The sequence below is a fragment of the Arvicola amphibius genome, chromosome 8 (assembly GCF_903992535.2).
Source record: "Arvicola amphibius chromosome 8, mArvAmp1.2, whole genome shotgun sequence".
Classification (NCBI taxonomy): Eukaryota; Metazoa; Chordata; class Mammalia; order Rodentia; family Cricetidae; genus Arvicola; species Arvicola amphibius.
Window position 1 is genome coordinate 98,266,071 of NC_052054.1, and position 16,000 is coordinate 98,282,070.

The 16,000-nt window shown below is 46.4% G+C and overlaps 1 protein-coding gene across 2 annotated transcripts in view; it reads right to left on the reverse strand.

Moving 5' to 3' along the window:
• Farp2 (FERM, ARH/RhoGEF and pleckstrin domain protein 2) overlaps positions 1-16,000 on the reverse strand; it is a 103,122-nt gene that overhangs the window by 19,130 nt on the left and 67,992 nt on the right. For both annotated transcript variants that reach the window (XM_038338359.2, XM_038338360.2), the window contains exon 14: positions 4,379-4,536. In XM_038338359.2, coding sequence (XP_038194287.1) covers positions 4,379-4,536 — 158 coding nt within the window. The remainder of the gene's footprint in view (positions 1-4,378; positions 4,537-16,000) is intronic.

The window sequence follows — 16,000 nt, forward strand, 5'->3', positions numbered from 1 at the left end:
CTCTCTGGGCACTGCATGCACATGGTACATATATACATGCCACAAACATATAATAAAAATAGATAAGAACATATGTATGTGATTAAAATAATTAAACTTGGGCTGGAGATAAGGCTCAGCATAAAAAATTTTAAAAAATTAAAAGAATAATTAAACTTAGCTCATAAAAGTAACAACAAAAACCTCCCAGTGTCTATTCTGAGTGTGCCTATGACAAAGCTCTGAGATGGCTGGCACACTGCCTGCATGCAGAAGAGGACCCCAGGTCCACCTCCAGGCTCAGCTTTCAGCAGCTCCCCTTATGCTTGCTAGAACAGGACACAAGATGAACCTGTCTAGGGAGTTTGTGAATCTCCATCAGGGCTCTGTCTAATGTGCAAACACAACACTCAAGTCAACGAGGGGCTACAAATCACGGCTGAACATGGTCATGGAGAGCACAGGGCGGAAAGTGCTGGAGGCTGCGAAGAATGTGATCAGGCCACAGATTCACATGAAGCGGGTGGAGCACCCGGGCCAGCACACAGGACAAATGTCAAGGCACAGAAAGTGATGTGGGATAAGAAAGAGGGGGGATGAAAGAAAGTCATCTAGCCTCTGCGGTTCCAGAGTGTTGGGGGTCAGTGTGTGTGCAGGATGCAAGCTGACCTGGAGGGGCGGACGGGAGTCTCAAGAGGCTGTACAAATCCAGTGAGATGGTGCTGGGCGAATGTGATGTGTGACTGACAGGCCCAGCAAGAACAACTGCAACAGATTCTGGCTCAAGCCAAGGGAAAAATGGGCAGTCACCACCAGAGGGGGGAGGCTGAGGCAGCTGAGGAAGAACAGACTAAGTTTGCACCAGGATAGCCTGCAATATGCTTTCCAAGCTGCATAAGGAGAAGTAAGGGGCCAAGGCAATCCCACTGGAGGCCTGTGTTTGGGGATCACATCTTCTTTTCCGTGCCTGATGTAGTTCAACACAGGCTGCAATATTCTCTCACGGACCCTGGAATAAAGGAGTAATGGGTGTGTGTGTGTGCTCATCTTAGTGTCCTGGAGCCCATGGAACACGGTGTCTTCTATCATCACAGACACACACCAGGGGCACTGCCAACATCCTTCAGAGCCAAGTCTTGCCATCCTCTCTCCAGGAGTCATGTTCAACATCTCCATCAGCTCTTCTCAAATGGCCGGGAGCAGCGTCATAGCCTGGATCCCTGGTTCCATCCCTTGGTATCTTCATGTTGTTCCTGGAATGTGGTCTTTCTCTCCCAGAACAGCTCACTTAGTTTTACAACTTTCCACAATTTTTTTTGTATTCTGCGTCATAAAGCTTTTTTTAAAAATTCAAATCCAATGGCATCTTTAAAAAGAGTCTCATCAGCCGGGCGGTGGTGGCGCACACCTTTAATCCCAGCACTCGGGAGGCAGAGGCAGGCGGATCTCTGTGAGTTCGAGACCAGCCTGGTCTACAAGAGCTAGTTCCAGGACAGGCTCCAAAGCTACAGAGAAACCCTGTCTCGAAAAAAAAAAAAAGTCTCATCTCTCCCTGGCTTGATATACATATGTCATGAGCTTTCAGCAGTGAGAGCTGGGTTACTCAGCCTTCCCCACAGCAGGACAGAGGTTCCGCTTGCCAGTTTTGCATAATTCTGGCCTTGGCCTGGGACAAACATGTCAGGGAAGATGACCTCTTCATGACAATTACCTTTGTCTGAAACCCTAACTGTGCATGTGCTATAGAAACCAGGTCCAGAGCCCCAGACCAGCTCCTCGCTGTGTGAAGAAAACCTTGCCAGAGCAGTCCCAAGAGCGTCAATGGAAACTCTCTCTGCAGGTTCCACTGATGGCGACAAGCCACCCACTGCCCTGCCCCTGTTCTAGAATAACCTAATCAAACCCAAGCAAGCTGACCTGTTAGCGAGAGACAGATGGGGACAGCATCATCCGCCCATCTTCGCCACCTAACACCACAGGATAACACCATTTCTCAGACCCACACAAGCACAAAGAAAAATGCTTCTGCCATCTTTTAGCAAACTTGCCTTCTGAATACTGCTGATCTTCACCAGCCTCTATTAAAAAGGAAGAAAAAAAAAAAACTGCTCTACGTGAGGCCAGAGAAACAGCTCAGCGTTAAGAACACTGGCTGTTTTTCCAGAGGACTCAGGTTTAACTCCCAGCCTCTACATGGTGGCTCAAAACCACTGTAACTTCATTTCTTGGGGATCTGATGCTTTCTGTGCCTCTGTGGTCACTGCATGCATGTGGTACACACATACATACAAACAAAACACTCATATACATAAAATACAATAAAAAGTGTCAAGTAGAAGGCAGTGGAACAAAGGGGCAGGCTGGCTCCTGCTCCCACCAGCAGGCATGGAGGGCCATCCATTCCTTATTCCTCATACAGTTGAGCAGCCAGATAAAAGTTGGACCAGGCCTGGGCATGGATGGGGCAATGCATCTCTAATTCACACCCATAGGTACAACCAAAAGGAACAGACGCTGCCCAGGGTGAGTCTTCAAGACTGGCAACAGTGGCTTTTGATTTCCAGTCAGAAGAGGAGGAGACTCTGGTGGAAAGCTACCTTCAGCTCAGACTCCAGCTACTTCTGTGGGTCTGTGATGGATCTGGCAGTCTGTGCCCCCTGGGAGCTTAGCTCTGCTTGATTCTAGCTTTATTAGGTCTTCTTAGATATTCGGGACTGTACAGTTGCCAGACCAGAGCTGAATCTCAAGGGGCTCCTGTGGATCTACCTCCATCTTCGGTTATGCAGCTACCACCTCCTGGAAGGCATGCATCAGTGAAGGCTAGAGGTGACCTTAACCCACAGGGCCTGGGAAGGGTGTTGCTTTCAGGTTGTATCATGATGAACAGACACCTTCTCTTAGGACTACACACTGTGAGCTCAACCATCTCAGATGAAGAATCAACTAGCTTTTTGTTTTGTTTTGATAATGTGGTAACGTTAACATCCAGTGTTAAAGTTTCCTCAAGGCACTTTTTTTGTACCAAGGAAATGATGAAATAGATTAGGTTTCCAAAATAAATAAAAATGGTCATAAGAAAATTGTGTTCATGCCAAGCACAAAGTGGTCAATGAAATACAAGTGATCTTACCGCAGGCTGATTCTAGTCCTGCAAGTAGGCCACCTCCTGCCTGCAGGCCTCCAGGATAGTAGCCACCTCCCTCATCCCTTCAAAGGGCTTCTCCAGGGAAGGTGGGGATCCCTGGGCACAGAGAAGGGAGTGGCCTGTCTCACAGCGTGTGGAAATCGGTCTTGCCCTCCCTGCAAAGGCGTCTCAAATGTCCCACAGGCCTCGCTACTCTCTGCATAATTAGGCTAAAATCTTGCTATGGTTTGGGTTTGGACTGTTCCTGAAAGGCCGACATGTTGAAATACTTGGTCTCCTATTTGGCAAAACGGGAAAGTAATGAACTTCAGGTGGAACCCAGTGGGAGTTTTTGGGCTGCTGGGGGCAGAAAAGTCCCCAAAGGGGTTAGTGGGGCTGCGGTCCTGCTTCTCTTTCATGTCCCAGCCATGAAACAAATGGCCATTCCACCACGAGCTCCTATCAAGTCAGCTTCTCTGGGGCCCAGACAACAGAGCAACAGACCAGGGGCTAAAACCACCCACACTGTGAGACAAAATAAAATTTGTGTCTTCATAATCGACCTGTCTCGGGTGTTCCCGTTAGTGACAGGCAGCAAATACAAACAGGGAACACAGGCGCTACAAGGATGGCAAACTTTCTACAATGGTGTTGGAGATAACTCCAGGTTGGCTACCTTAAGGCAAACTGGTTGTCCCTGGCACCGAGGAGTAAGTAGGATCTTCTGCTTGCTCGTGCTCTACTGGATATTCAAAATGTGCCCTCACTACAGAGACCTATAGGAACACCATGTCATGTCGTGTCACAAAGCCCAGGACCCCTACTTCAGGCACTATCTCCAACGCTGGCCAGGTCCCTCTATCATCCAGGAAGTCTCTGATAAAAGAACTTCTTGAGCCCCAACCAACCTTTCTTTTGCAATGGGATCTCCAAGTTACTCACCTATAAGGAAGGAGAAAGGAAGGAACGGGTAGGAAGGAAACAAAAAGGGGAGAGGCAGTGCCCCCTGCAGGGAAGGAGCCTGCCTCTTTCCCACTCATCTTCTGGATCCAGCCTAACACTCGGGACCATGGATGCCAAAACGGCCTGTTACCCAAACAAGGGAAAGCGTGTTTACATGGAGCTTTGTTGACTTCTAAGAATAACAGTGTCTCCGAAAGGGATTCTGTTGATGTTCTGCCCAACATGGTGTGTGAGCGTCTTTTCCTGGCCACCCTGGGGCTCCCCAGTAAAGGTTTGCATCCATTGGCACCGTCAGTCTCGAGAGTGGCCCACCTTGTGTTTCTGCTCTTCTTGGTTGTCCATCCTGGCTGCGCTGAGAACAGGGGACGGGCCCTGCTCAGCTGTGCTCAGAGAGGCCTGAAGCTCGGGGCTCAGCCTCAGCTGGCTCTTCGGGCTGCAGGGAGAAGGCTGAGGACTATCCACAGAAAAGCCTAGAAACGAATGGAGTAGGGTGGAGCACAAATGAGAACAGCTGTGAGGTCGGCCTCCCTCGCACCAGACCGCAAACCTCGTGCTGCAATAGCTTTCATGGAGAATGTGCACGGTCTGCCACCTGCGCTCCTAGACTGGACACCGAAGGAAACGTGGTAATGACTGTTCTGCCCAGTATCAGAGACCAGCACATGGTGTGACTCCCCCTGGTCCCGGGTTGTGTTTCTAGGGGCTTCTTTCTGGGTAAATCAATCACCACAGGCCTGTTAGGCGAAGGCTCCGTGGAGGCCAAGGATGGCAGAGGCACGTGCCTCACACACTGCTCTCCTGACAGGCACACTGAGATTTTTGCCTGTGTCACTACCGAGTCATTAAAAAGCTGAATACATAAAGCTGCTCATTTCACAAAATTCTGTCTTCTAGTTGCTGACCTTTTCACTAACGAATATTGTTTTTCTTACTGTTGGTTTCTCATACCAAAATAAGAGACTAGTACTTAACTCCTCTCCTTATTAAAACAGTATTTGCTTTTGAATAGCCTAGAATTTCAGCCAGCTTCCTAGGAGGTCAATGATGAAACATGATTCACCTGACAATTTATAATACTGAAATTTCCTTAGGAGGCAGAGGCAGGCTGATCATGAATTAAGACCAGCCTGGGCAACAAAGTAACATCCTGTCACACATATAAAAAAAGAAAATTCCCATCTTGTCGATGGGTTCTCATATTTTTCTATGGGAAATCAACAATTATTAAATGCCAAATTTTAGAAGTACATTTAAATTTACCTCCTTACCCTCTTGCTTCTACATCCTGAATGCCCAGATGACAGACAGACAGCACCATAACTTCAAATGGTATTGTTCAGGAGAAATTCAAATGCTATTAGAAACGCCACACATTTTTCCTAACTATGACTATTAAGTGCCTGAGTCCCCTGGTTTCAGGGACGCCACAGTACCTGGCCTCCTCCCCCCCGACTTCAAAGGAAGATCCTCATCGTCTGTAGCAACCAGTTTATAAGACTAAGCCTTGGTTATTGAATTTAAAGCTCCTAAATGAGAACAGGGAGCATGGACGGGCACAGGCCCTGGGCAGGGCAGCCTCTGGAATGGCAAATTGGAGCAGAGGAGGTCCTTATTTTCACATTGACAAAGTCAGAGGCCCGCAAGGACCTCGCCTGCTGCCGGGGAGTTTGAAGGCACTCTGACAGCGTTCTGATAGAGCTCTGCTCGGAAATGTTTGACAAGTCATAGCTGAAGGCAGGAGAAAGCATTTATTGACATAGAAAACCTAGACGATGTTACTATACGAAAGTTTAACAATCAGTTTATTAAAATTTGCTTTATTACATATTTAAACATGCTAAACAACATTAGTGATAAAAAGTTATATTTGCCATCACATTTCAATCAAAGTGGAGCCGACCTCCCCTGCTGCCCTCGACTGTGGGCTACTCCAATGTGGAGCACATCCCAAAGACGTACCAGTTAAGGGTTATGCTTCAAACTCTTTGTTGCTGCTAAGTCAGAACTACATGAGGTCCTTTTATGAAATTAAAATTCAGAGAAAATCTAGAAGCTATGACTAACTTACACTTTATACTGTTTAAAATATAGTTGTGATGCTTTACATTCAATTATAAAAAAAATCAAAGACCACCATTTTAGAGCAAAGAGATGGTGGTGCATACCATTAATCCCAGCACTTGTGGAAGTAGAGGCAGGAGAATCTCTGAGTTCGAGGCCAGTCTGAACTATAGAGTGAGCTCCAGGACAGTAAGGGCTACATAGAGAAACCCTGTCTCAAAACAAAACAACCCCCCCCCAAAAAAATCCAAGAAAAGGATAACTAGGCTACAATCCATGATCCGTGAGAAGCCAGGTAACAAGGAGGACCCTAAGAGAGACATGCATAGATGCCCTGGAAAGGGGAAATAGATAAGATCTCATGAATAAATTGGGAGTGCAAGGGAAGGGAGGAAAGGGTGAAGGGGAAGGGGAGAGGAGAATAGTAGGGAATGGGACGGGAGAGGGACAGAGAGGGAGAGCAAGGGAATCTTAATAGAGGGAGCCATTATGGGGTTAGGGAGAAATCTGGTGCTACGGAAACTCTCAGGAATCCACACGGATGACCCCAGCTAAGACTCCTAGCAATAGCAGAGGGTACCTAAACTGGTCCTCCCCTGTAATCAGATAAAATAAAAAACACCCTAATTGTCATCACAGAAACTTCATCCAGTAACTGATGGAGTGGATGCAGAAATCCACAGCTAAGCACTGGGCCGAGCTCCCAGAGTGCAGTTGAAAAGAGGGAGGAGTGATATGAGCAAAGGGGTCAAGACTATGATGAGAAAACCCACAGACAGCTGACCTGTGCTAGTGGAAGCTCACTGACTCTGGACTGACAGCTGGGGAACTTGCATAGGACCAAACTAGATCCTCTGAATGTGAATAACAGTTCTGTGGCTTAGGCAGTCTGTAGGGCCACTGGCAGTGGGACCAGGATTTATCCCTAGTGCATGAACTGGCTTTTTGGAGCCCATTCCTTATGGAGAGACACTTTGCTCAGCTTCGATTTGGGGGAGTGGGGGTGGGCTTGGTCTTACTGTGACTTCATTGACTCCCCATGGGAAGCCTCACCCTTTCTGAGGAGTGAATGGGAGCTGAGTGGGGGGATAGCTGGATGAGAGGAGGAAGGGGGAACCGTGGTTGTCATGCAAAAACTTTTTAAAAGTTTTTAAAAAAACTTTTTAAATAAAAAATTAAAAACTAAACAACAACAAAAAGAAAAACCCTAAAAATAACAAAAACCTCCCCCCAAAAACAAGAGACCACCACTTTACCCATGTCTCTAATGTTCCTCATAGCATCACACTTGAACATAGTAAGTCTAGGGAAAGTCCTGGAGGACAAATAAAAGGTTCCTCAACTCCACAGCAATAGAGAGCACAGGCCAGCCTGCAATCCTAACAACTCTAAGTCTGGGCTCCACAGCAAGCCCCATCTCAAAACAAAACAAAACACACTCCCCGCCCCTCAGAACAATTCCAAAACCAGACAAAACAAAACGGGCTGGAAGGTGGTTAAGAGTGTTTGCTCCTCATCCGGAGGACCCAAGCTTGGTTCCCAGCACTCATATGGTGGTTCACAATTGTCTGTAACACCAGCTCCAGTGGATCTGATGCCCTATTCTGACCCCTGTGGGCACCATGCGTGCATGTAGGGCATAGATACACACACAGGCAAAATATTCATAAACATAAAATAAAAATGAATCTTTGTCACAAAATTGGACATTTTTAGTAGCAGGAGGTGCAGAACATGCAGAATGGTGTGTTTTAGGCACCATCAAATGATGCACTTCTGGGACGCTGGTAGGGTCAGCAAATAACGTGCAGCCAATGGGATGGAAGCAGCCATGAAGGCAGGAGACATAACTGCCAACAACCGGCCTTTTAGTAAGCACCCTATAAAGAGGGGAGACTCCATTTTGGGGTGGATTAGGGTTAGTGTAAACTACTTTTGGTTTTATGGTAGTTAAAAATCACTTGATATTATCACTGTACATATTTTATATATTATAAAAATTATCAACTCAAAATTTAGTGAATAATCCACAAGGTGCCCTGAAACATTTTTTTTACAGTTAAACTTGTGAGAGAAAAATTTCTAAATTATTCTTGAAATTATACAAATAAAGCCCATCAAGGTGTTAAATAATCCGGGTCTGGGACTTAGTAGAAGAATTCTTCTCTAGCACTTGCAAGATCCTCAATTTGACCCCCAGCAAACACACACACACTCCACCACTGCCACTATTCTACCAAAAACTATGAGGAAATGTTTTGTCAAGTAACTGGTAATAAACATGAAGTTTGTCTAAATGTGAGTGTGGTGTGTCTTCTGAGCTCCGTCAGCACAGCAGTGTCTGTCCCGGCAGCGCTTTCAGCTGGAGCCACCACTGGACACAGCATGTGTGTGTGTGCATGCCCGTGTGTGTGTGTGTGTGTGTGTGTGTGTGTGAGTGTGTGCATGTTGAAGGGTGGCTAGCCAGGATGCTTTCCGGAAGTGACAAAGACAGCATGAAGTCAGTGCCATTCAGGTTCTGTGACTCAGTGTTCCCTGAGGTGAAAGACAATCGACCCAACAGTTCTTCCTTTGAAAGCCCTCTCATCATTACTGAGACATACTTTCGTTTTGTTTTGTAGACAGGCTCCATAAGTAGCTCAGGCTGCCCTCCAAACTCCCTGATCTTCCTGCTTCTACTTCCTGAGTACTGGAATTACAGGTGTAAAAAGAATGCATGGCTGAAGTTGTCTTAAGAATAGTTTTACATGCTACGTAATGTTTTATGGTAACTGACATTTCACCACAGAGTCATCTTAAGTATCTGCAGAAACACTGAAGGTCCTCTCATCAGCAGCAGCAAGAGTGAATCAGTATTGCGCCGAGCCACGAAATCCCCGTTATAAAACTCACTCATCCCCAGCTCTTGATGTATATACCCATACTCAGAGGACACTCAACCCTCCTGCTGTCGTGTGAAGGACCAACTTTTTTAGCTGCAGAGAAGGGATTCTTCAGTTCCAAAACAGTATAAAGAGCAGCTCTGAACTCTACATTTCTGTGGGGACAGATCCCGCGGTCCACTGGGAGACACTGCTGCACAGGCTGGAGGTGGGGGTGTCATTGAACATTCTCTCAGAGTTACAAACTTGCTGTCACAGGGCACTTAACACTTACTTCAAACTGTCAGCAGTCAGCCTTTCTGGCAGGTGGTTTATCTCCTAAGACTTCTCAAAATACAGCTGATGATTTTTGAAATGCTATTTAAATTCTTTTATGCTTACCTTCACTTTTTCTTCAAGACAATCGTTTTTGTTCATCTAACTAGAGAAGATGATGAAAAAGAACTTCACATTTAGAGAGAAAAGAAAATGTACTTTTATTTCATACCTTTAAGTTCTTTTTAAGAACTCCTTAACAGTCTTGAAATATTTGCCTCACAGCATCAGATCCTATTCAGCAAAACTTAAAGTCAAGTTGAAGGTTAATTTTAGTCTAAGAGGCACAGGGAAGAGAAACTATGGCTTGAAGAGTAGATTGTCAGTTTCAGAAAGAAAGAACCCCCCCACCCCAACTGACTGCATGATGCAAACAAATTAATAGGCATTGATGAGTTCGCAGACACTGTTTCTGGCTTTGCTACCTGGCAAGTGTCATGATCCACTTTTACAAACAGAATCTGGTTGAAAACAAGCGGAAGGTGGCGGAATTGTTAACAGCGCCTCCCTACCTTGATAAGGAGTTAAGGAAGACAAGGACTTTCTTCCTAATGGTCACTCTGGTTTTATGAGTCAACAGGGCTCAGAGAGAACTAGTGTTTCAGCCCCATCAGGGCCACAGCTCAGAGCCAGCAGCCCTTTGCCCCCTCTAGCGCCGCCCCAGCGGCCTTCTCAGAACCACACCAGGGTGCTCACTCTCCCCATGGCAGGTGTGCCAGATCCCCTACCAGAACGTGGAAGCCTCCATCAACTGCCAGATCAACCTGGAACAGCTCCAGTGTCTACCTATCCTGTATTAGCACTGTCACCGTAATGGTGTGTGGCTCTGATCTTTGTTCACCTGAATGTCACAAGAGAAAATGATAAAGCTGCAGAAACCATCGAGGTAGCTGGATCTTCCTTCAGGCTGTCAAGATCAGACTGAAGCAATTGAGACAATGGGCTGAAGGCATGCTCCACCTGGGAAGAAGGGGGTTTTATTACCAGAGCTGGACAAACTGCCACGGACAGAAGACAAGCACACTTGTGTGACTTCAGAGAGACTCATTACCTGAGTAAGGAAGTATTCCAACAAAGAACTGGTGATCCCATGGCCAACAAAGTCAGAGTTCCCCAACGTGACCTGGTAGAATGTCCTGGCAAGTGCACCCAGGGGACAGCAGTGAGAGCCGAGCCTGAGGTGGACTCTCCTGTAGCTCATGTCAGGCAATTTCATGCTTGTTGGGGCTTAACCCTGCACAGAACACCAACTTAAGTTCTTTAATTACAGAGAGGGGGGAGGAGGAGGGGAAGGGGGAGAAGAGGCGCAGCACTGCCAGGTTATGTGGTTTACTCCTGCACATAGACTTTGATAGTTTTGTTTTAGTGGAACGATTATTGGGTGGGGGAAGGGTATAGTTTACTGGCAGAGCATTTACCTAACATGCATGATCAGGTCTTGAGTTTTAGTTCCAGGACTACAACAGAAAACAAACCCCTCCTGATCCAAAAACATACTTTTGCCTAAAACCTTTAGAATCTGTGACAAGTCAAATATAGTGAATCTACTGAGTGGGTCTCATCAGAAGTGGCAGAGTCTGCCAGGCGGTGGTGGTGCACACCTTTAATCCCAGCGCTCAGGAGGCAGAGGCAAGTGGATCTCTGTGAGTTCACAGTCAGCCTGGTCTACATAAGCTAGTTCCAGGACAGACTCCAAAACTACAGAGAAACCCTGTCTCAAAAAACAAAACCAAAACAAATCAATAAAACAAACAAACAAAAGTAAGGACCTCGCTGGCTTTGCCATCTCCATCAGATGGGGTGTTACCTCAGGTCAGGTACACAAAGCCCCGAGCCAGACCACAGCAGCTCATTTATGTCAGTTTTCTCTCTGGAGACCCACACACTAGGTCATTACTTCATTCATGGGCAGCAGGTGCTGGACAGTCAAGATGTCAGCAGGAAGCAGGCCTGTGTGACAGGAGACCTGAGTTCCTGAGACTAGTCTCTTTTGTGTGAGAGGTGACTACCACCACGGACTGTCTCCTACAAGTGCTCTGTGGAGAGAGACAGAGGCTGGACTCTGGGGGCCTAATCACTGGTGCCTGGGCCTGTGGCTCTGTGCTCCCAGCGCCTCAAAGAGTCAAAGTGCTCGCTCAAAGTGTTTCTGGCCACTGCTGCCCAGAAGGTGGCAGCAAAGTTCCTGAGACCCCCAAGGATACAAGGGGCCAGAAACATGTGGACCTCCAAGCAAAAAGCAGAAAACCTCTGTTGGATGAATGGGAAGTTCAAATTTGTAGGTGGAGCAAAATCTGCTTGAGACCACTGAGCTCTAGGGAGTAAGCACTGCACTCCGGGACAGGTCTCGTCCCTGTCACCACTGGGAGGTTCCAGCCTGTGGGAGCACACTGCAAAGATGTCCTAGCGTTCAGCTGTCGGAGTCAGCAGCACTTCCTGCGCTGTGTGCTCGACAATGAAGGTGTCAAGCTGAGGCTTGCACCTTCAAGTGTGGTACGTGGTCTAAGCACGCTGCACAGGCTCCTCCACCTCCTCTGCCACACTGGCCATGTTAACCATATCAGACAACTACAGAAAGGTATTAAAAGAATGCTAAGACAGAGGAAGCAAGACGCTACACACAACCGATGGCCTTCAATACAGGTATCACTACCCACAGCCACAGCGAGGCAATCTATGTAAGCACCACGCTGCCTGTTTGGTGCTCAGGAGCCCATGAAAGAAACATCAGTGAAGGGTTGCATAAATATGTGCTTGTTTCAAGGATTAATTTAATATGTGAAATAATCTGCAACCTATATAAATCAAAACTCTTAAGTAGAGGGAAAGAAAGCTAAAAAGCCCATTTAAAAATTCGTAGTAAATATTTCCTCATTTTATTGAATTAACAATTAAAAATTGTCAGTACATATCTGCAAATTTATAAATGGTGATTTCAATAGAAAACAGATTTGATAAGTACCACAAACCAGACAATCAAAATGTCTCTTTAAAGCATCAACAAGTTCGAATGCATAAAGAAACCCCAGTTCCATTTCTCTTTATTTCCTAGAAGGATCAATGTATACGCTCTCACCCAAAAGATAGAGCTTTGTGCACTAGTAGACACTGGCACTGGCCACTTCAAGGAAGGAGGTAACAACGTCTGCCACCTGCAACAGTGTCTTCTGCATAAGTAGCCCTGCGACAAGAGCCTAAGTGAGACCACGGCAGACACAACGCCATGGACTTAAGAACAAACATTAACCACTGAATACTACACTGATAATGAAGTAACTGTTCCAGTATTGGACTTTCTGCTGTTCTAGGAACTGGAGGGAATGAGTGTACCGTGAAGATCTACAGGAACTATCAGCATCGACTGGCACATAAACACATAAGAGTTAAGAACATGTGCGTGCACATTGCTGTGTTATCATAACCACAGTGAGGGTGACACAATACAATCATTACTCAGGCAGAACAGGGGAGATTACATGAGAAAATGAACATATACCTGTGCACGAAAGCCATCGGAAAGGATGGAATCACTGGGCATGTCAATAGTTTTCATGCTACATTCCTGGATGTGCAGTGCCCATCCCTTGGTCATTTGCACTAAATAAGACAGGGCATTCTAACCTAATGCCAGACCTAATGCTTCTGCTGTGTAAGAAGGCACATGGCCGCACCTAATGGATCTGAAGCCTATGCAGTGCAGAACCCTACACATCTCTAGTACGAACAGTCTCGCTGCCATGCAAGTATTGTTAGTCTTCAAATATTCACGTGGCTTATATAAAATACTGAGACTTTGGGATCTTAAATATAAAAATAGACTTGATAACTAATAAAAATGTTATCTAAAGCAGAGTACACTGTTGGAGGTGGACTTACTAGTTAGAATAGATACTGCTTGATGGTGGCCTTGTACTGCAGGGTCTTGTCCCCTATGAACACCAACACACTGGTTACTATTATTTACACAGACAGACCTGACCACTGTTACCTTTCTGCACGACACACTGGCTGGGACAGCTCTCTACCTGGGCTTCCTTTCTACCCATCCTAAAAGTCACCAGGACAGCCTTGACAGGAGCCTATGCCCTTTAAGAAGGTTCTGAACATAACTAAGGAAACCACAGAAGTTTCCTTAGCACTGGAAAACTCACTCTGAGGAGCTGTTCCAGACCAGGACATTCTGCTCAAGACTATGAACTCACCTCCCTCAGTCTCTGCATCCTTCCCAGCCGCTGGTTACATGGGCCACACCCCCACGTTGCAGCCACTGATGACACAGGCAGGCAAACCAAAGAAAGCCTCAGTGCACACTCTGGGTTGAGTGGCTTCTCCCAAGATGAGAGCGGCACAGTAGCTCAAGAGCAGCGAGGAGAGGAGATCTGTGACAGCTATGGCACCCTGGGCTCTAGGCCTGGGCACCTGCCCACTGCGACTCCTTAGGAGGGGAGGTCAGGACAGTGTGAACAGGAACTCAGAAGAAGGCACAGCTGAGGAAGTAGCAACACTCCATTAAAAGAAACTTGTTTAAAATTTCTCTACATTATGCCAAAAAGTGACCCTGTACTAGTGCCACCCATAGAGTACCTGGGACGCCAGGCTCGTACCAAAGCTGCCTTGTCCCCTTGTCCACTGGAGGTCATGTGGGGCTACAGAAATTAGTATCATACCTGGCTGGCCTCCTGGGACCTGAGGCAGCATCACTCACCTGGCTTTCCCTACAGGGCACACCCTAAAAATAGGGGATGATTGAAACGTAACAGGCAGACATAGAAAGCAGGCCATGTCTGTCTTCTGACTTGAACAGTCAAACACTAACTGGCTTGTCACTTTTTGAGACAGGATCTCACCATGTAGCTCAGGCTGGCCTTAAACTCAAGAGCCTTTTCCCTCCACTTCCAAAATGCTAGGCTTGCAGGTATGCGCCATGCCTGAGCACTCTGAAGATCACTGGGTAATTTAAGTACGTTCTCAGCATTGGGTTATAGCAGAGACTATCATTTTATATGATAATGAGTGTGTAGGCTCATGCAGAGTGTACCTTGTGTTTCAGAGATACTTTTAGAATTCTAAGGAAAGAGATAATAGGCTTCTTTAAAATGCTACAGATCCAATCAGAAAAGGCAAAGGATGGCAGTAAACACCTATAATCCCAACACCGAGGAGGCTACAGCAAGAAGATCACAAGCCCAAGGCCTGCCCGGGCAGCTTATCAAGAACGTGCCTCAGCATAAATGGTAAAAGCAGACTGGGATAGAGCTTGTGGTAGGCAGAGTGCTGCAAAGAGCCCAGGTTCAACCCCCAGCACTGTAGATGTGGGCGGGGACTGAAAGGGGAGAACAGGTTTATTATACTTCTTTTGGTTTTGAATATTTTGAAAACACCCCCCACAGGAAGAATTATCTACAGAAAGCGAGGTTCCATTAGTAGAAATAGAAAAAACAACAAAACTCATTTTATAGGAGGCCTAACAGAAGATGGTGACAAGAGACTTCACTGCGACTCTCTACCCTTCCTATACTTGGCCTGCTATGAGGGTGGGCTTGCTTAGAAAACAAATGAGCATTGAGCTCAACCCTCAGCGCCTCAAAAACTGGATGTGGGATAGCAGGTACGCTTGTAATCCCAACGTTCTAGATGTGGAGGTAGAGGGCCAAGATATCTTTGCCTAGATAGCCTGGGATACAGGGTCTCAGAAAATAAGACCAACCAGCCAGCCAAAAATCACGAATGACAACCTGGCTGCTTCACAGCATTAATGAGTGCACTGGGTAAGTGGCAATGAGGGAGCAGGAAGTCTTCAGCAACCACGTGAATACTAAGGTTCAAGAACAGTTTAAAGATGATACGTGCTAGTTCTTCCCCAAACACAAATCCAAGGTTTACTCTGGGAATGAACACTGGGAGAAGACCAGCTTCTGAAGCACTTCTGTTCTAAGAGTGCTACCTTGGATGCATGGAAAGCAGCACCCCACCTCTATGAAAAAAGGGACAGAATAAACTATAACTAAACACACAGAAAGCACTGATTGGCTGGACCAATAGAAGAGACTGCAGCTTACAAGTCTAAGGGAATTACAAAAATGAAAATTACGGCTGGGCATAGTTTATGTTCCCAGCATCTGTGAGGTTGAGACAAATAGATTGCCATGTGTTTAAGGCTAGCTTGGGCTACATGAGTTCTAGGTCAGCCTGGGCTACACAGTAAGACCTTGCCACAAAAACCAAAAGAAAAAAAAGGATACATTTAGCCACAACCACCTTGCTATAACCTGAACAATACAATAAGAAAAGACAGATGCCCACGGTGCCTCAAAGGCCAGCACTGTTATTCCATCCTAGCACAGAACCTGAATGAATGGTTAAAGTTCCCAGAGGAGGCTGGAGGTGGCTCTCAGTGATGAGGCACTTGCCTAGCATGTTCAAGGACCTGGGTTCACACCAGAAAAAAATGATTTCCACAGGACATTTTGAGAAGAAAATGAAACTTTCAATGTGTATTGCACTGCTATGTAAGATCACAAAGGACCACCACCAAACCAACCAAACGCATGATAACACCTAGTCACCTACGGGTCTGTGGACCAGACACACATAACTGAGTCTGGCCAGGACAGATTAGGGTCAGCACTTATGAGATCCTGGCTCTCATGCCAGTGGCTTATCCTGTCTGTACCATGAA